Raw genomic sequence first — 20,660 nt, 5'->3', positions numbered from 1 at the left:
CTGTCCTTCTACTTGGAAGGTAGAACATCATCATTTCATTTGGTGAAAAGGAATGAGTTCAGTGACTTTTTTTCTGTTCAATCATGTCTACCATTTGATCCTAATGTAATGTTATAAAGAGCTTTGTCTTACTGCCTCAGGGAGGAGAAAGCCTCTTAAAAATGATATTGCTCTCTCTTTTACTTTAGTTCTCAAATGTGAATCTAAACTTTCTAATTTGATTTATGTGAGCTGAGTAATAGTAAGGTGATCCTTTGTCAAAACCCATGACTTCCTCACATCAGCCCATACTCAATTGACTTGTCTTAATACAGGCTCAATTCTCTGCTTGAGGATCCAGATGTTTCCCCAGCTGATAGTGTAGAAGGTACTTCAAGTGTGAACAATAATTGATTATCAGGATGTATGATATATATATATATATATATATATATATATATATGTATGTATGTATATATCAAGATGCTAATGCTTTCAATTATCTTCCTTATATTTCTTCTTCCTCTTTCATTTCCATCTTTTCAACTAGATATTACAAGTATTTAGATGATCCAGACCATCCTTCAGAGAACTCACTGACTTGTTGGATATGAGGGAACTTGTACATATTGACTTGTTTGATACTAAGACACTGGAGTTCTATGTCATAGCTCAGCATACTCATCACAGCTTATAGTAGAGTCTTTATGCAATGTTTCTCCCTTGAGTACTATATTCAATTCATTTCTTAAAAATCTCTCCCTGCATCTTCAGCCACTACAAGACCCTCTCCAGGAAACAGCCTCAACTCACCTGCACTGACTTCAGATGGGGTCTGCTCACTCCTGGGGGATCCAGTTGTTCCTGCTGATGATACAGTCACTGCTTTCAAAGAAACACAATGTCATGACTATGAAGCAGCAGTAGACCACACTGATCTATGATGACCAGTGTCTTCACTAGTTTATATACAGTTCCTATTGTTGCTTCAATCTTTGTAAATTTCATATGATATGGAGGAAGCTTTGCTGGACTTGGTTGATTCTGAATGAAAATATGATTGTCTACCTCCTTTTTATTCATCTGTTTGATTCCATTACTCATATGCTTATTGAAACCAACTGGGTCTTTCAGATATATTACTGCCTATATGAGCTTCCTATATGAAAACACATTTAATGACCATAATAAAGAGGATATTAAGAATGTTTCTACTTCAACCTAACTTAGAGTCAGGATAGTAAGCCTTAGCTCTCATGACTCAATGTCCAAAATTACCAAGGAAGAAATCAGGGCCACTATTGCCCCCCTGCAAAAAAACACATTAGCAATGTAATTTAGGATAAGAGAAACATCAACTAATGCAGTCCTCTTTCTGATGCTAGCTCATTTTTCTAAATTTACAGGGAATTCCTGCATTCCCCTTTGAATAAATGGTGATATAACCAGCCCCTCACTTGTCACATGAAGACTCATAGCCTTGTAACATACATGACATTCTTACATTTCTATATAAATGAAGGGAAACTAACAACTCTCCATTTGACCTCTGAGAACTCATAGCCTCCTCTCTTCCCTTACCTGCTTGGCTGCTGGCAGAAGCCGGGGATTGACTGGAGGCCTGAGGGACAGTAGTGTCTCCTGAGGATGTGACTGTGCTCTCTAGGACAGGAAAACATGCATATTGGAGACTCATATGATCCCAGACATGCTTATTTATATGAATGGATTTGAAGGATAAAACACAGGAAGACATATTCTTCCACCACATCACACATAAAGTTCAATTTCCCAGATCATCTCCTGAGGCTCCATGGGAATGGATGAGCAGCTAAGACATCTCCAAAGGCTAAAGAGTCTTACCTGATGCTGGGGCTCCAGTACTTGCAGGTAGAGCAGTGCTGCTCCCTGTTCCTCCAGAGGTGGATGCAGAAGTTGTCCCAGGTGTGCCTGTTGTTTATCATGGTTAAAAAATGAGTAAGAAAAATGAAAGGGAGGTTTTGCTGAAAACAATGAATTGAAACATGCATTTTTTCCTCTTACAAAATGAATGTCTCTCCTCTCATAAAAAGTTCATTGTCAACTTCTCAAGGGAATCCATTACCTGACAACATACTGATTTGGTGAAATATTCATTAATTTGAAAACATAATAATTATAGAGGTAAGTCAAATTTGTCATGGAGGAATGTTGATGATTTTAGAACTGACCTAAGACCCTGTGAGCATCATTGCCCACCTGACTGCTCTCTACCATACTTTTAGCCTCATATGTCTCATGATGGTCAATTTTACTAAAAATATGAAAATGTATGAGATCATGGGGTCCTCCTTTTATTTAGCAAATAATGTATGCTTAAAATAATAGACATAATATTAATTATTGTCAATATACATTGAATCTTCTGCAAACGTGGCATGGGGCTGGTTATCATTTGGACATTATCTCTGGGCATATCTCAGGGGATACTCCCAGAGAAGAAAAGCCCAATGTAAAGGCAGGTGACAAACAATAAGTTGTCATATCTCCATGTGTCCCTCCTCTTGTTTCTATGGGAACAGGAATGTTTCTTAAAGTCACAGATAATAAGAGCCTCAGAAGCCTCAAAGCATTTCAGAGTTAACCTCATGTCATGAAGTTCTACATTATGCTCCTTCATCACCTTTCCTTGAACTAATGATCACAAACTATTATGGACAGTGCTAGCATGAGTCCCTAACACAGACCACCATTGAGATCTTATCTTGCCTGCTGGGCTTCCAGTGGTGACTTCTGTGCCTTGGGTTACAGGTGTGACCTCCCTGTCTGGTCTTGTGGTAACTCCCACAGACTGTCCTGTTGTGCCTGCAAAGCAAAGGAGCCATGCTGGAAACACTTCCTAGTCCTCAGAAGGGAGACATGGAGAGGTTCAATTCTATACCTCACTAGGTGAACAAGTTGCTTTGTTCTGTGCTTTGCCCAGCAGCCTACCCCTTTCATCTCTACCCAGCAAATTGCTACTATTGAAGTTCCTGTTCTTACTGACTTGAGTTTCATTGAATTTTACATGGCTGCTGGGTATTCTGGGTGTTCTGATTCCTCTGTCACTTGTGGGTTCAGCAGGGACTAAGGTTCCCAGACACAAATGACATTTATATATTTCTTAGAAAAAAAAATGACACAACAAAAATCTGCCCTGGAATTCTTATCCAGTCCAACTATTCGATAAGTTCCCGTGAGTTGCTATATTTTCCTTTTAGCCTCAAGCAGACCCTGGACCCAATAACTACCTCCCCTACCCCAGAGTCTAACCTCTCATTACCTCTCAATGTTCTGTGGCAAACTGTAATTTGTCAAATTTAAGAAATGTGTTAGAAAGCTACTCTCTAAAACACCAGAGCTTTTTCCCCCTCCTAGAAAAACATCCAGTGTTGATATGTTCCTTTAGAGAATGGATACTCTGGAAATGTGCCTGGGTATGATGCTTTTGCTGCATCTCTGCTGTCTCTGCTAAGTCTGTCAGTCCTTCTACTTGGAAGGCAGAACACCATCTCGGTTTTATACGATGAGAATGAATAAATCCAGTGATTTTTCTATTCAATCATGTCTACCCTTTGAACCCAGTGTCATGTAATCAAATACCTTGGCTTACTCCCCTAAGGAGGAGAAAGACTGAAAATGATATTGTTCTCCATTTCACTTTAGTCCTCAAATGTACATCTAAAGTTTGCACTTTGATTTAAAATAAGCTGGGTCGTGGTAAGGCGATCCATTTTGTTAAAACCCATGGCATCCTCACATTATCGTGTACTTACTTGACTTATCTGAAGGCTGGGTCGATTCACTGATTGGGGCTCCAGATGTTTTCCCAGCTGATGGTGCAGTAGGCCCTTTCAAAATGAACAATAATTTACTATCGGGATGTTTGATTCTGATGTATAGATCTGAAGGCTAATGCTTTCAATTACTGTTCTTAATTTCTATCATTCTCTATCTCCTTAATTTCATTAAACAATCACAAAATCTGTCAGAAACTAATATATCCTCAGAGAACTCACTGACTTATTGGTTGTGAATGAACTTGTACATTTTGACTTGTTTGACATTAAAACACTGGAGTTCTACATCATAGCTCAGCAACTTCATGGGAGCCAAGTGTAAGACCTTTATGAGATGGATCTCTTCAGACTCCTATTTTCAGTTTATTTCTTAAAAATCTCTCTCTGCATCTTTGTCAAAAGCATGAGCCTGTCCTGGTCACAGCCTCCACTCACCTGTATTGACTTCAGATGAGGTCTGCCCACTGCTTGGGGATCTAGCTGTTCCTGCTGATGATCCAGTGGTTACTTTCAAAGAAACACAATATCATGAATGTGAGCAGCAGTAGACCACACTGCTCTATGGTGTTGAAAGTCATCATTAATTTATGAGTAGTTCCTATTGCTGCTTCAATCTTTGTAAATTTTATTTGATATGGAGGAAGCTTTGCTAGGGTTTTTGATTTGCTTGAAAATATGATTGTCTACCTTCTTCTTATTTATCTATTTGAATCCAGTTCTCACATGATTATTGAAACCAACTGGGTCTTTCAGATATATTTCTGCCTGTGTGCTGATTCATATATGAAAACACATTTAATAACTATGAAAAAGATGATATTTAGAATGTTTCTACTTGATGCTAACTTAGAGTCAGGGTAGTAATCCTTAGCCCTCATGACTCAGTGTCCAAATGTGCCAAGGAAAGAATCAGGGCCATCATTGCCCCAAAGTACACATTAGCAACCTAATTACAGAACAAGATAAGAGAAACATCAGATAATGCTGTCCTCTTTCTGGTGCTAACTTTCTTCCTCTAAATATATAAAAGAAATTTCTGTATTCTCTTTTGAATAAATTGTGATATCTCCAGCCCATCATTTGAAACTAGAGAACACATAGCCTCCTCTCAATCTTTACCTGCTTGGCTGCTGGTAGAAGCTGTGGATTGACTGGAGGCCTGAGTAACAGTAGTGTGTCCTGAGGATGTCACTGTGCTCTCTAGGACAGGAAAACATGCATTTTTGGAGACTAATATGTTTCCAGACATCCTTATTTATATGAATGGACTTGTGGGATAAAATATGAAAGACACATTCTTCCATCCAGTGTCATGAAATTCATTCACACGTACAGGTCATTTTTCCAGACCATTTCTTGAGGATGCATGGGAAAGGATGAGCAGCTAAGCTATCTCCAAGGGCTAAAGAGTCTTACCTGATCCTGGGGCTCCAGTACTTGCAGGTAGAGCAGTGCTTCTCCCTGCCCCTCCAGAGATGGATGCAGAAGTTGTCCCAGGTGTGACTGTTGTTTATCATAGTTATAAAAATGAGTAAGAAAAATTAAAGGGAGGTTTTTCTTAAAAATAAGAATTGAAATAGCCATTTTTTTCCTCTTAGAAAATGAATGTCTCGGGCTGGAGAGATGGCTCAACGGTTAAGAGCACTGGCTGCTCTTCCAGAGGTCCTGAGTTCAATTCCCAGCAACCACATGGTGGCTCTCAACAATGAGATCTGGCACCCTCTTCTGGCCATGCAGGCAGAGCACTGTATACATAATAAATAAACCTTATAAAAAAATGAATGTCTCTAATCTTATGAAGAGTTCAGTGTCAACTTCTTTTTCAAGGGAAATCCATTAATTGACAACATACTGATTTGGTGAAATATTCATTAATTAGAAAACATAATAATTATGGAGGTAAGTCAGATTTCTCATGGAGTAATGTTGATGATTTTAGAACTGATTTAAGATCCTATGAGTATATTTGGATACCTGATTGCTCCCTACCACACTTTTACCATTAATTTGAAAACATAATAATTATGGAGGTAAGTCAGTATCTTTACCCACATGACTACTCTCTCACACTTCTAGGTTCACATGTCTCATGACTGTTAATTTTGTTAAAATTAAGAAAAGCATGAGATCATTAAGTACCCCTATTGTTTAGCAAATAAGGTATGCTTAAAATGATACTAGAAATAAAAAAATTTCTTGGCAAAATACATGGAATCTTCTGCAATCATGGCATGGACTGGTTATTAAATGGACCTCATCTCTGGGCATATCTCAGGGAATACTAACAGAGAAAAAAAGACCAATGAATAGGTAGGTAGCAACCAATGAGCTGTGCTAGCTGAATATGCTCGTCCTCTTGTTTCTATGGGAACAGGATATTTCTTAAGGTCACAGAAAGCAATAGCCTCAGTATCGACCCAAAGCATTTCAGGGTTGATGTCATTCATGCAGTCCTATATTTCAGTCCTTCCTTGCCTTTCCTTGAACTAATGATCACAAACTGTTCTGGACAACACTAACATGAGTCCCTGACACAGACCACCATTGAGTTCTTATCTTGCCTGCTGGGCTTCCAGTGGTGACTTCTGTGCCTTGGGTGACAGGTGTGGCTTCCCTGTCTGGTCTTGTGGTAACTCCCACAGACTGTTCTGTTGTGCCTGCAAAGCAAAGGAGCCATGCTGGAAACACTTACTAGTCCTCAGAAGGGAGACATGGAGAGGTTCAATTCTATACCTACTACATGAAAAAGTCTTAACATTCCTGGCAGCCTACCTGTTTCCTCTCTACCCACTGAGCTGCTACTAATGAAGTTCCTGCTCTAACTGACTCGAGTTTCCTTGGATTTTAGCACTGCTGCTGGGTCCCCTTGGTGTTCTGCCTGCCCCGTCACTCCTGGGTTCAGGAGGGACTAAGGATCCTGAGAAACGAATGACATTTTGATTTTCCATAGGAATAATGACACAAGAAAAATGTCTGGTCAGGAAATCTTATCCTGCCCAGTTGTTGGATATGTTCCCATTAGTTGTTATGTTGTCCTCATAGTCTAGAGCAGACCCATACCCGACAACAACCTCTCAAATCTCAGAGTTTAAACTCTCATTTGTTCTCAATGATTTGTGGCAAAACAGTAATATGACAAATTTCCAAAGTGTGTTAAACAAATACTTTCCCAAAACCAATGCTTTCTCTCTCTGCTAGGACAACACCCACTGTCCAGGCAATCCTTTATAGACTGGATACTCTGGAAATGTGCCTGGCATGAGGCTTTTCTACATCTCTGCCTCCTTTCTTAACTCTGCCTGTTTTTCTACTTGGGTGCTGTAATATCATCCAGTTTAATGTGATGAGAAGGAATTAGTTCAGGGTTTTTTATGTTTAATCATTTCTACCCTATGAACCTAGAGTTATGTTATCAAAAGCCTTGTCTTACTGCCAAAGGAAGGAGAAAAATTCTTAATATGAACCTGTTCTCCATTTTGCATTAGTCCTAACATGTCAATCTTAATATTGTACTTTGATTCACAATGAGCTGCTTCGTGGTAAGGTGATCCAGTTTGATAAAGCCCATGACTTCCTCACATTGGCTTATACTCACTGGACTTGTCTGAAGGCTGGGTTGATTCATTGCTTGGGGCTACAGATGTTTCCACAGCTGATGGTGTAGTAGTTCCTTTCAATGTGAACAATAATTGATTATCAGGATGTTTGATAAGGGATATAGATCAAGATCTAATACTTTCAATCATCTTCCTTATATTTCTTCTTTCTCTTTTATTTACATCTTTTCAACAAGCTATCACAAATACTTAGATGACCCAGACCATCCTTCAGAGAACTCACTGACTTGTTGGATATGAGGGAACTTGTACGTATTGACTCATTTGACATTAAGACACTGGAGTCCTATGTCATAGCTCAGCATCCAGGTCACTGCTCACAGTAGAATCTTTATGCACTGTTTCTCCCTAGAGTGCTATTTTCAACTCATTTCTTAAAAATCTCTCCCTGCATCTTCCGCCACAGCATGACCCTCTCCAGGAAACAGCCTCAACTCACCTGCACTGACTTCAGATGGGGTCTGCTCACTGCTGGGGGATCCAGTTGTTCCTGCTGATGATACAGTCACTGCTTTCAAAGAAACACAATGTCATGTCTATGAAGCAGCAGTAGACCACACTGATCTATGATGACCAGTGTCTTCACTAATTTATATACAGTTCCTATTGCTGCTTCAATCTTTGGAAATTTCATAGGATATAGAAGAATCTTTACTAGACCTTTTTGATTCTGCATGGAAATATGATTGTCTACCTCCTTTTTATTATTCTATTTTGAGTCATCTAATACTCATATGCTTATTGAAACCAACTGGGTCTTTCAGATATATTTCTGCCTGTGTGCTTCATATATGAATACAAATTTAATACCCATGATAAAGAAGACATTATGAATTTTTCTACTTCATGCTATGTTAGAGTCAGGATAGTGAGACTTAACCCTCATGAGACTTAACCCTGCCAAGAAGGAATCAGGGCCACTATTCCCCCCCAAAAAACACATTATCAACCTAATTTTGGGATAATAGAAACATCAACTAATACAGTCCTCAATCTCATGCTAGCTCATTTTTGTAAATATACAAGGAATTCCTGCATTTCCTTTTGAATAAATAGTGATATAACCAGACCCTTACTTGTCACTTGCAGACTCATAGCCTTGTAATACACATGCCATTCTTACACTTCCGTATAAATAAATGGAAATTAACAACTCTCCATTTGACACCTTCTCATAACCTCTTCTTTTCCTTACCTGCTTGGCTGTTGGCAGTAGCTGTGGATTGACTGGAGGCCCGAGGGACAGTAGTGTGTCCTGAGGATGTCACTGTGCTCTCTAAGACAGGAAAACATACATGTTGCAGACTCATATGATTTTGAACATCCTTATTTATATGAATGGACTTGCATGAAAAAAATGAGACGACCCATTCTTCCACCACATCCAGTGTCCTGAATTTCACTCACACATACAGGTCAATTTTCCAGACCATCTCCTGAGGCTGCATGGGAATGGACGAGCAGCTAAGACATCTCCAAAGGCTAAAGAGTCTTACCTGATGCTGGGGCTCCAGTACTTGCAGGTAGAGCGGTGCTGCTCCCTGCTCCTCCAGAGGTGGATGCAGAAGTTGTTGCCCCAGGTGTGCCTGTTGATTATCATGGTCAAAAAATGAGTAAGAAAAATTAAAGGGAGACTTGTCTGAAAACAAAGAGTTGAAATAGCCCATTTTTTTCCTCTTACAAAATGAAACTCTCTACTCTTATAAAAAAAATCAGTGCCAAATTCATTCTCAGGGGAATCCATTACCTGACAACGTACTGATTTGGGGAATTATTCAGTAATTTGAAAGCATATTATGGAGGTAAGGCAGCATCTTTGCCCACATGACTGCTCTCTCACACTTCTAGGCTCACATGTCTCATGACTGTTAATTTTGTTAAAATTAAGAAAATGCATAAGATCATTGAGTACCCCTATTGTTTAGCAAATAAGGTATGCTTAAAATGATACTAGAAATAAAAAAATTTCTTGGCAAAATACATGGAATCTTCTGCAATCATGGCATGGACTGGTTATTAAATGGACCTCATCTCTGGGCATATCTCAGGGAATACTAACAGAGAAAAAAAGACCAATGAATAGGTAGGTAGCAACCAATGATCTGTGCTAGCTGAATATGCTCGTCCTCTTGTTTCTATGGGAACAGGATATTTCTTAAGGTCACAGAAAGCAATAGCCTCAGTATTGACCCAAAGCATTTCAGGGTTGATGTCATTTCATGCAGTTCTATATTTCAGTCCTTCATTGCCTTTCCTTGAACTAATGATCACAAACTGTTCTGGACAACACTAGCATGTTTCCCTGACACAGACCACCATTGAGTTCTTATCTTGCCTGCTGGACTTCCAGTGGTGACTTCTGTGCCTTGGGTGACAGGTGTGGCTTCCCTGTCTGGTCTTGTGGTAATTCCCACAGACTGTCCTGTTGTGCCTGCAAAGCAGAGGAGCCATGCTGGAAACACTTACTAATTCTCAGAAGGGAGACAGAGAGAGGTTCAATTCTAAACCTCACTAGGTGAACAAGTCTGTACTTTCTCCAGCATCCTACATGTTTCACCTCTACCCACCTAATTGCTACAAATGAAGTTCCTGCTCTACCCGACCTGAGGTTCCTTGGATTTTAACACTGCTGCTGGGTCCCCTGGGTATGCTGCTTCCCCTGTCGCTTGTCAATTCAGCAGGGACTAAGGATCCTGAGACATAAATGACATTTTATTTTCCTAAGGAATAATGACACATGAAAAAGACTGGCCAGGAAATCTTACGCTGCCCAACTGTTGGATATGTTCCCATGAGTTGTTATGTTGTCCTTGTAGCTTAGAGCAGACCCAGGGTCCAACCTGAGCCTCCGCATCCCCAGAGTCTAACCTCCCATTTTCTCGCAAGGATCTTTTGCATCATAGTAAAATAACAAATTTCCAAAGTGTGTAGACTTTCCCATAACCAGAGTTTTCTCTCTCTTCTAGGACAACACCCACCTCCAGGCATTTCTTTAGAGACTGATTACTTTGGAAGTGTGCCTGGGCATGAGTCTTTTCATTTTCTCTGCCTCTTATCTTAAGTCTGTCTGTCCTTCTGCTTGGAAGGTGGAACATCTTCCACTTTCATATGATGACAAGGAATGAGTTCAGTGATTTTTATGTTCAATCATGTCTACCCTATGAACTCAGTATCATGTTATCAAAAGCCTTGGCTACCTCCCTAGGGAGGAGAAAGCCTTTTAAAAATGACATTGCTCTCTCTTTTATTTTAGTCCTCAAAAGTCAATCTAAATTTTCGAATTTGATTTAAATGAGCTGGGAAATGGTAAGGCAATCCACTTTGTCAAAACCCATGACTTCCTCACATCAGCCTATACTTAATTGACTTCTCTTAATACAGGCTCAATTCACTGCTTGAGGATCCAGATGTTTCCCCAGCTGATAGTGTAGTAGTTCCTTTCAGGATGTTTGATATAGGGATATAGATCAAGATGCTAATGCTTTCAATTATCTTCCTTATATTCCTTCATTCTCTTTTATTTCCATCTTTTTCAATAAGCTATCACAAATACTTAGATGACCCAGACCATCCTTCAGAGAACTCACTGACTTGTGGGATATGAGGGAACTTAACATATTGACTTGTTTGACATTAGGACACTGGATTTCTGTGTCATAGCTCAGCATCCTCATCACAACCCACAGTGGAATCTTTATGCAATGTTTCTCCGTAGAGTGCTACTTTCAACTCATTTCTTAAAAATCTCGCCTGCATCTTCCGCCACAGCATGACCCTCTCCAGGAAACAACCTCAACTCACCTGCACTGACTTCAGATCGGGTCTGCTCACTGCTGGGGGATCCAGTTGTTCCTGCTGATGATGCAATCGTTGCTTTCAAAGAAACACAATGTCATGACTATGAAGCAGCAGTAGACCTGACTGATCTATGATGACCAGTGTCTTCACTAGTTTATATACAGTTCCTATTGCTGCTCCAGTGTTTGAAAATTTCATATGATATGGAGGAAGCTATGCTAGGCTTTTCTATTCTGCATGGGGAAATATGGTTGTCTACCTCCTTTTGAGTCATCTATTTGAATCTAGTACTCATAGGCTTATCGAACCCCAATGGGTCTTTTAGATTATATTTCTGCCTGGGCACTTCATATAAGAAAAATCAGTTAATAACCCTGATAAATAAAACATTCAGAATATTTCTACTTGATATTAACTAACTTAGAATCAGGTTAAGCATTAATCTTCATGACTCAGTACCCTTAGACTCCAAGGAAAGAATCAGGGCCATCATATTCCAAAGTACACATTAGCAACCTATCAATGGGATGAGATAAGAGATACATCAACTAATTCAGTCCTCTTTCTCATGCTAGCTCCCTTTCTCTAAATATACTTGGAATTCATGCATTTTGTTATGAATAAATGGTAATATAACCAGCCCCTAATTTGTCAACTGAGGACTCATAGCCTTGTAATATACATGCCATTCCTGCATTTCCATAAAAGTAAGTGGAGATTGACAGTCTCCATTTGACAACTGAGAACTCATAGCCTCCTCTCTTTTACTTACCTGGTTTACTGCTGGCAGAGGCTGGGGATAGACTGGAGGCTTGAGTGATGGTTGTGTGTCCTGGGGATGTCACTGTACTCCCTAGGACAGGGAAACATGCATGTGGGTGACTCCTATTATTCTAGACCTCCTTACTTATATGAATGGACTTGCAGGATAAAACACAAGAAGACACATTCTTCTATCATATCCTGTGCCATGAATTTCACTCACACATATACGTCAATTTTCCAGATCATCATCTGAGGCAGGAGGTTATAGATGAGCTGCTGAGACATCTCCAAAGGCTGAAGAGTCTTACCTGAACCTGGGGCTCCAGTACTTGCGCTGCTTCCTGCCCCCTCTGAGGTGGTTCCAGATGATGTACCCGGTGTGCCTGATTTTTAGGGTGGTTACAAAGATAAATAAGAAAATTGATAGGGAGATTTTCTTAAGAATTAGAATTAAAATGTTTTTTTTTCCTCTCCTATGAAGTGAAAGTGTCTACCCGTGTGAACTTTAATGACCAATTCTTTCTCAAGGTAAATCCACTAATTTGAACATATTCAGACTTCTCAAAGGAAATCAAATAATTTGGATGTTGAGACTAAAATGGATACAGACATCCCCATTTATATGAACGGACATGAATAATAAAACATGAGAAGACACATTCTTGCATTGCATGATCTGCCCTGAATTTTACTCATGAAAACGTATCAAATTTCCAGACGACCATATGAGACATGGTAGGAATAGCTGAGCTGCTAACATCTCCAGAGGTAAAGGATTCGTACCTGAACCTGGGGCTCCAGTACTTGCAGGTAGAGCTGTGCTGCTCCCTGGTACTCCAGAGGTGAATGCAGAAGTTGCCCCAGTTGTGTCTGTTAATTATCACGGTTTAAAAAAGTGTAAGAAAAATTAAAGGGAGTTTTTTCTTTAAAATAAGAATTGAAAGATCCACTTTTTCCTCTAACCAAATGAATGTCTCTGCTCTTATAAAAATATGTCAACTTCTTTTTGAAGGAAAATACATGAACTTGACAACACACTGATTTGGTTAAATATTCATTGATTAGAAAACATAATAACTATGGAGGTAAGAAAATTCCTCATGGAGAAATGCTAATGGTTTTAAACTTATTTAAGACCCTGCAGCAAGTTTGTCCATCTGACACTCTCCAACGTATTTTAGGCTACATGTCTCATAACTGTTACATGTCTGCCCTTTGAACCTAGAGTCATGTTATCAAAAGCCTTGGCTTACTGCCGAAGGGAGGAGAAAAACTCTTAATATGAAACTGTTCTCCATTTTGCATTAGTCCTAATATGTCAATCTAAATATTGTACTTTGATTCACAATGAGCTACTTTGTAGTAAGGTGATCCAGTTTGATAAAGTCCATGACTTCCTCACATTGGCTTATACTCACTGGACTTGTCTGAAGACTGGGGCGATTCACTGCTTGGGGCTCTAGATGTTTCCACAGCTGATGGTGTAGTAGTTCCTTTCAATGTGAGCAATAATTGATTATCAGGATGTGTGATAAGGGATATGGATCAAGATGCTAATGCTTTCACTTATATTCCTTGTATTTCTTCTTTCTCTTTTATTTCCATATTTTCAACAAGCTATCACAAATACTTAGAAGACCCATACTATCCTTCAAAGAATTCACTGACTTGTTGCATATGAGGGAACATGTACATAGTGACTCATTTGACATGAAGACACTGGAGTTCTATGTCATAGTTCAGCATGCTATCATAACTCACAGTAGAGTCTTTAGGGAATGTTTCTCCCTAGAGTACTACATTGAACTCATTTCTTAAAAATCTCTCCCTGCTTCTTCAGCCACAGCATGACCCTCTCCAGGAAACAACCTCAACTCACCTGCACTGACTTCAGATGGGGTCTGCTCACTGCTGGGGGATCCAGTTGTTCCTGCTGATGATGCAGTCGTTGCTTTCAAAGAAACACAATGTCATGACTATGAAGCAGCAGTAGACCACACTGATCTATGATGACCAGTGTCTTCACTAGTTTATATACAGTTCCTATTGCTGCTCCAGTGTTTGAAAATTTCATATGATATGGAGAAAGCTATGCTAGGCTTTTCTATTCTGCATGGGGAAATATGGTTGTCTACCTCCTTTTGAGTCATCTATTTGAATCTAGTACTCATAGGCTTATTGAAACCAACTGGGTCTTTCAGATATATATCTGCCTGTGTGCTTCATATATGAAAATGCATTTAATACCCATGATAAAGAAGACATTATAAATTTTTCTACTTCATGCTAAGTTAGAGTCAGGATAGTGAGACTAAATTAACCTCATGACTCAGTGTCCAAAAGTGCCACGGAGGAATCAGGGCCACTACTGCCCCAAAAGACACATTATCAACCTAATTTTGGGATAATAGAATCATCAACTAATATAGTCCTCATTCTCATGCTAGCTCATTTTTGTAAATATACAAGGAATTCCTGCATTTCCTTTTGAATAAATGGTGTTATAACCAGACCCTTACTTGTCACTTGCAGACTCATAGCCTTGTAATACACATGCCATTCTTACACTTCTGTATAAATAAATGGAAATTAACAACTCTCCATTTGACACCTGAGAACTCATAACCTCCTCTTTTTCCTTACCTATTTGGCTGCTGGCAGTAGCTGTGGATTGACTGGAGTCCTGAGGGAGAGTAGTGTATCCTGAGGATGTGGCTGTGCTCTCTAGGACAGGAATACAAACATGTTGCAGACTCATATGTTTTTGAACATCCTTATTTATATGAATGGACTTGCATGATAAAACATGAGATGACACATTCTTCCACCACATCCAGTGTCATGAATTTCACTCACACATACAGGTCAATTTTCCAGACCATCTCCTTAGGCTGCATGGGAACGGATGAGCAGCTGAGATGCCTCCAAAGGCTAAAGAGTCTTACCTGATGCTGGGGCTCCAGTACTTGCAGGTAGAGCGGTGCTGCCCCCTGCTCCTCCAGAGGTGGATGCAGAAGTTACCCCAGGTGTGCCTGTTGATTATCATGGTTAAAAAAATGAGTAAGAACACTTAAAAGGAGACTTTTCTGAAAACAAAGAATTGAAATAGCCATTTTTTTATCTTACAAAATGAAACTCTCTACTCTTATAAAATGTTCAGTGCCACATTCATTCTCAAGAGAATCCAATAATTTGACAACATATTGATTTGGTGAAATATTCCTTAATTAGAAAACATAATAATTATAGAGGTAAGTCAAATTTGTCATGGAGCAATGTTGATGTCTTAAGACCCTGTGAGCATGTTTTCCCCAAAATTCCAATGCTCTCTACCATACTTTTAAGCCCACATGTCTCAAGAGGGTCAATTTTATTATAAATATGAAAAAGCATAAAAACATGGAGTACTTCTGTTATTTATCAAATAATGTATGCTTAAAATAATAGTACACATGAAATAAATTCTTGGTAATATCGAATCTTCTGCAAATGTGGCATGGGACTGGTTATCATATGGACCTCATCTCTGGGCATATCTCAGGGGATACTAACAAAGAAGGAAAGCCCAGTGGATAGGTAGGTTACAACCAATGAGTTGTGCTAGCTTCATGTACTCTTCCTCTTGTTTCTATGGGAACAGGAATATTTCTTAAGGTCACAGATAATAAGGGTCTCAGAAGCCTCCCAAAGCATTTCAGAGTTAACCTCATGTCATGAAGTTCTACACTCTGCTCCTTCATCACCTTTCCTTGAACTCATGATCACAAACAGTTCTGGACAACACTAGCATGGGTTCCTGACACAGACCACCATTGAGGTCTTATCTTGCCTGCTGGACTTCTAGTAGTGACTTCTTTGCCTTGGGTTACAGGTGTGGCCTCCCTATCTGGGCTTGTGGTAACTCCCACAGACTGTCCTGTTATGACTGAGAAGCAAAGGAGCCATGCTGGAAACACTTACTAGTACCCAGAAGGGAGACATGGAGAGATTCAATTCTACATCTTACTAGATGAACAAGTCTGTACTTTGCCCAGCAGCCTAGCCCTTGCATCTCTACCCACCGAATCGCCACTATTGAAGTTCCTCCTCTAATTGATATGACTTTTTTTGAATTTTAACACGGCTAGTGGGACCCCTGGGTGTGCTGCCTCCCCTGTCTCTTGTGGGTTTAGCACGGCCTAAGGTTCCCAGATATAAATAACATTCATAATTTTTTTAGAAAAAAAATGACACTACAAAAAGTCTAGCCAGGAGTTTTTATCCTGTCTAACATTTGGATAAGTTCCCATGAGTTGTTATGTTGTCCTTTTAGCCTAGAGCAGACCCTGGACCCAATATCTGCCTCCCCAAACCCAGAGTCTAACCTCTCATTGGCTCTCAATGATCTGTGGTAAAACAGTAATTTGACAAATTTCAGAAGTGTGTTAGAAAGCTACTTTCCAAACCACCAGAGTTTTCTTCTTCTTCCAGGAAAGTACCCAGTGTTGATATGGTCCTTTAGAGACTGGATACTCTGGAAATGTGCCTGGCCATGAGGCTTATGCTGCATCTGTGCCTCCTCTGTTAAGTCTGTCTGTCCTTCTACTCAGAAGGCAGAACACCATCTAGTTTTATATAATGAGAAGGAATAATCCAGTGATTTTTCTATTCAATCATGTCTACCACTTGAACCCAGTATCACTTGGCATACTGCTCGAGGGAAGAGAAAGACTGAAAATGATATTGTTCTCCATTTCACTTTAGTCCTCAAATGTCCATCTAAAGTTTGCACTTTGATTTAAAATGAGCTGGGCTGTGGAAAGGCGATCCATTTTATTAAAACCCATGACACCATCACATCAGACTGTACTTACTTGACTTGTCTGAAGGCTGGGGTGATTCACTGCTTGGGGCTCCAGATGTTTCCCCAGCTGATGGTGCAGTAGGCCCTTTCAAAATGAACAATAATTTACTATCATGATGTTTGATTCCGATGTATTGATCTGAATGCTAATGCTTTCAATTATTTTTCTTAAATTCCATCATTTTCTATCTCCCTATTTTTATTAAAAAATCACAAAATCTGTCATAAACTAATATATCCTCAGAGAATCACTGACTTGTTGGATGTGAATGAACTTGTACACATTGACTAGTTTGACATTAAGACACTGGAATACTACATCATAGCTCTGCAACCTCATGAGAGCCCAGTAGACCTTTATGAGATGGATCTCTTCAGCCTCCTATTTTCAGTTTATTTCCTTTTTTTTTCCGAGACAAGGTTTCTCTGTGTAGCTTTGTGCCTTTCCTGGAACTTGCTTTGTAGACCAGGCTGGCCTCAAACTCACAGAGATCTGCCTGCCTCTGCCTTCCGAGTACTGGAATTAAAGGAGTGCACCACCACTGGCAGGCCAGATTTTTATTTCTGAAAAATCTCTCTCTGCATCTTTGTCAAAAGCATGAGCCTGTCCTGGACACAGCCTCCACTCACCTGTACTGACTTCAGATGGGGTCTGCTCACTGCTTGGGGTTCTAGTGGTTCCCGCTGATGATCCAGTGGTTACTTTCAAAAAAACACAATGTCATGAAAGTGAGCAGCTCTAGAACACACTGCTCTGTGATGTTGAAAGTCATCAATAATTTATGAGTAGTTCCTATTGCTGCTTCAATCTTTGTAAATTTCATATGATATGGAGGAAGCTTTGCTAGCCTCTTTTAATTGCTTGGAAATATGATTCTCTACTTTCTTTTTATTCATCTATTTGAATCCAGTACTCATATGCTTATTGAACCCAACTAGTCTTTCAGATATATTTTTGTTTATGTGTTGATTCATATATGAAAACACATTTAATAAACATGAAAAAGAAGACATTTAGAATGTTTCTACTTGATGCTAACTTAGAGTCAGGATGGAAAACCTTAGCCCTAATGACTCAGCATCCAAAAGTACCAAGGAGGGAAACTGGGCCATCATTGTCCCAAATAAAAAATTAGCAACAAATTACAGAACAAGATAAGAGAAACATCACCTAATGCAGTCTTCTTTCAGATGCTACCTCATTTCTCTAAATATACAAGGAATTCCTGCATTCCCCTTTGAATAAATGGTGATATAACCAGCCTCTCACCAGTCACCTGAGGACTTATAGCCTTGTAAAACACATGCCATTCTTACATTTCTATACAAATAAATGGAAATTAACAACTCTCCATTTGACACATGAGAACTCATAACCTCCCCTCTTGGCTGCTGGCAGAAGCTGTAGATTGACTGGAGGCCTGAGGGACAGTAGTGTGTTCTGAAGATGTCACTGTGCCCTCTAGGACAGGAAAGCATGCATGTTGGAGACTCATATGATTCCAGATATCCTTATTTATATGAATGGACTTGCAGGACAAAACACGAGAAGACACATTCTTCCACCACATCCAGTGTCATGAATTTCACTCACACATACAGGTCAATTTTCCAGACCATCTCCTGAGGCTGCACAGGAATGGATGAGCAGCTAAGACATCTCTGAAGGCTAAAGAGTCTTACCTGATGCTGGGGCTCCAGTACTTGCAGGTAGAGCGGTGCTGCCCCCTGCTCCTCCAGAGGTGGATGCAGAAGCTGCCCCAGGTGTGCCTGTTATTTATCATGGTTAAAAATGAGTAAGAAAAATTGAAGGGAGGTTTTTTTGAAAACAAAGAATTGAAATACCCATTTTTTTCTCAAACAAAATGAATGTCTCTACTCTTATAAAAAGTTCATTGTCAACTTCATTCTCAAGGGATTCCATTACTGATTTGTTGAAATATTCATTAATTAGAAAACATAATAATTATGGAGGTAAGTCAAATTTGTAATGGAGTAATTCTGATGATTTTAGAACTGACTTAAAACCCTGTGAGCATCTTTGCCCACCTGACTGCTCTCTACCACACTCTAGGCTCACATGTCTCATGACTGTTAATTTTATTAAAATTAAGAACATGCATGAGATCATGGAACCCCTTATTATTTAGCAAATAATGTATGCTTAAAGTGATACTAGAAATAAAATAAATTCTTGGAAATATACATTGAATCTTCTTCAAGCATGGGCTAGGACTGGTTATCTTATGGACGACATCTCTGGGCATATCTCAGGAAATACTAACAGAGAAGGAAAGCCCAATGTATAGGTAGGTGACAACCACTGATTTGTGCTATATCCGTGTGCTCCTCCTCTTGTTTCTATGGGAACAGGATATTAAGGTCACAGAAAACAACAGCCTCAGTGTTGTCCCAAAGCATTTCAGGGTTGATGTCATTTCATGCAGTTCTATATTTCAGTCCTTCATTTCTTTTCCTTGAACTAATGATCACAAACAGTTCTGGACAACACTAGCAGGAGTCTCTGACATAGACCACCATTGAGATCTTATCTTGCCTGCTGGACTCCCAGTGGTGACTTCTGTGCCTTGGGTGACCTGTGTGGCCTTCCTGTCTGCTCTTGTGGTAACTCCCACAGACTGTCCTGTTGTACCTGCAAAGAAAAGGACCCATGCTGGGAACATTTACTAGTCCTCAGAAGGTAGACATGGAGAGGTTCAATTCTATACCTGACTAGGTGAACAAGTCTGTACTTTGCCCAGCAACCTACCTGTTTCAGCACTACCCACTGAGTTGCTACTAATGAAGTTCCTCTAGCTGACCAGAGTTTCTTGTATTGTATTGTAGCACTGCTGCAGGATCTCTTGGGTGTGCTGCCTGCCCTGTCACTTGTGGGTTCAGCAGGGACTCCCAGTGACATTTTTATTATCATTAGGAAAAATGATACAAGATTTCTGGCCAGGAAATCTTAAACTGCCCAACTGTTGAATATGTACCCATGAGTTGTTATGTTTTCCTTGTCACTTAGAGCAGACCCAGGCTCCAACCAGAGCCTCTGAGTCCCCAGAATCTAACCTACTCATTCGCTCTAATGGGTCTTTTGCAAAATAGTAATACGACAAATTTCCAAAGTGTGCTAGACAAATACTATCTCAAAACCAGAGCTTTCTCTCTCTCCTAGGCCAAGACCCACTGTCCAGGCATTCCTTTAGAGATTAATTACTTTGGAAATGTGCCTTCGCATGAGTCTTTTCATTCATCTCTGCATCTATCTGAAGTCTGTCTGTCCTTCTACTTGGAAGGTAGAAAATCATCCAGTTTCATTTGATGAGAAAGAATAAGTTCATTGACTTTTTTTTCTGTTCAATCATGTCTACCCTTTAATCCTAATTTCATGTTATCAAGAGCCTTGGCTTACTCTCCCAGGAAGGAGAAAGCCTCTTAAAAAATGACATTGTACTCTCTTTTACTTTAGTTCTCAAATGTCAATCTAAATTTCCTAATTTGATTTATGTGAGCTGGGTAATAGTAAGGTGATCCTTTGTCAAAACCCATGACTTCCTCACATCAGCCCATACTCAATTGACTTGTTTTATCACAGGCTCAATTCGCTGCCTGAGGATCCAGATATTTCCCCAACTGATAGTGTAGTAGTTCCTTTCAGTGTGAACAATAATTGATTATCAGAATGTATGATATATAGATCAAGATGCTAACCCTTTCAATTATCTTCCTTATATTCCTTTATTTTCTTTTATTTCCACCATTTCAACAAGCTATCACAAGTACTTAGATGACACAGACCATCCTTCAGAGAATTCTCTGATTTGTTGGATATGA

General features: G+C 39.6%; 1 protein-coding gene and 1 long non-coding RNA gene across 2 annotated transcripts in view; both read right to left on the bottom strand.

The window, feature by feature from the left end:
• The window catches only part of Muc19 (mucin 19, oligomeric), a 186,241-nt gene that overhangs the window by 68,162 nt on the left and 97,419 nt on the right, over positions 1-20,660 (bottom strand). The window contains exons 72-91 of the mRNA XM_052747381.1: positions 19,378-19,473; positions 18,504-18,590; positions 17,451-17,522; positions 16,831-16,905; positions 14,923-15,009; positions 14,621-14,701; positions 13,857-13,928; positions 13,396-13,470; positions 12,761-12,847; positions 12,286-12,360; positions 11,985-12,065; positions 11,216-11,287; positions 8,911-9,000; positions 8,610-8,690; positions 7,854-7,922; positions 4,233-4,304; positions 3,774-3,848; positions 1,843-1,929; positions 1,561-1,641; positions 793-864 (exon numbers count right to left, since the gene is read on the bottom strand). Of these exons, the coding sequence (XP_052603341.1) occupies positions 793-864; positions 1,561-1,641; positions 1,843-1,929; positions 3,774-3,848; positions 4,233-4,304; positions 7,854-7,922; positions 8,610-8,690; positions 8,911-9,000; positions 11,216-11,287; positions 11,985-12,065; positions 12,286-12,360; positions 12,761-12,847; positions 13,396-13,470; positions 13,857-13,928; positions 14,621-14,701; positions 14,923-15,009; positions 16,831-16,905; positions 17,451-17,522; positions 18,504-18,590; positions 19,378-19,473 (1,587 nt within the window). The remainder of the gene's footprint in view (positions 1-792; positions 865-1,560; positions 1,642-1,842; positions 1,930-3,773; positions 3,849-4,232; positions 4,305-7,853; positions 7,923-8,609; positions 8,691-8,910; positions 9,001-11,215; positions 11,288-11,984; positions 12,066-12,285; positions 12,361-12,760; positions 12,848-13,395; positions 13,471-13,856; positions 13,929-14,620; positions 14,702-14,922; positions 15,010-16,830; positions 16,906-17,450; positions 17,523-18,503; positions 18,591-19,377; positions 19,474-20,660) is intronic.
• On the bottom strand, positions 6,356-9,003 carry LOC128116975 (uncharacterized). The gene is made up of 5 exons (XR_008220645.1): positions 8,911-9,003; positions 8,610-8,690; positions 7,854-7,925; positions 7,393-7,467; positions 6,356-6,454 (listed from the first exon to the last, which is right to left on the bottom strand). It is a non-coding gene; the product is annotated as an uncharacterized LOC128116975 (long non-coding RNA).

The sequence above is a fragment of the Peromyscus californicus genome, unplaced genomic scaffold, assembly GCF_007827085.1.
Source record: "Peromyscus californicus insignis strain IS unplaced genomic scaffold, ASM782708v3 Scaffold_20__1_contigs__length_68692818, whole genome shotgun sequence".
NCBI classification, from domain to species: Eukaryota; Metazoa; Chordata; class Mammalia; order Rodentia; family Cricetidae; genus Peromyscus; species Peromyscus californicus.
The sequence above is the reverse complement of the archived record's forward strand: the minus strand, read 5'-3'. Positions and strand labels throughout refer to the sequence as shown.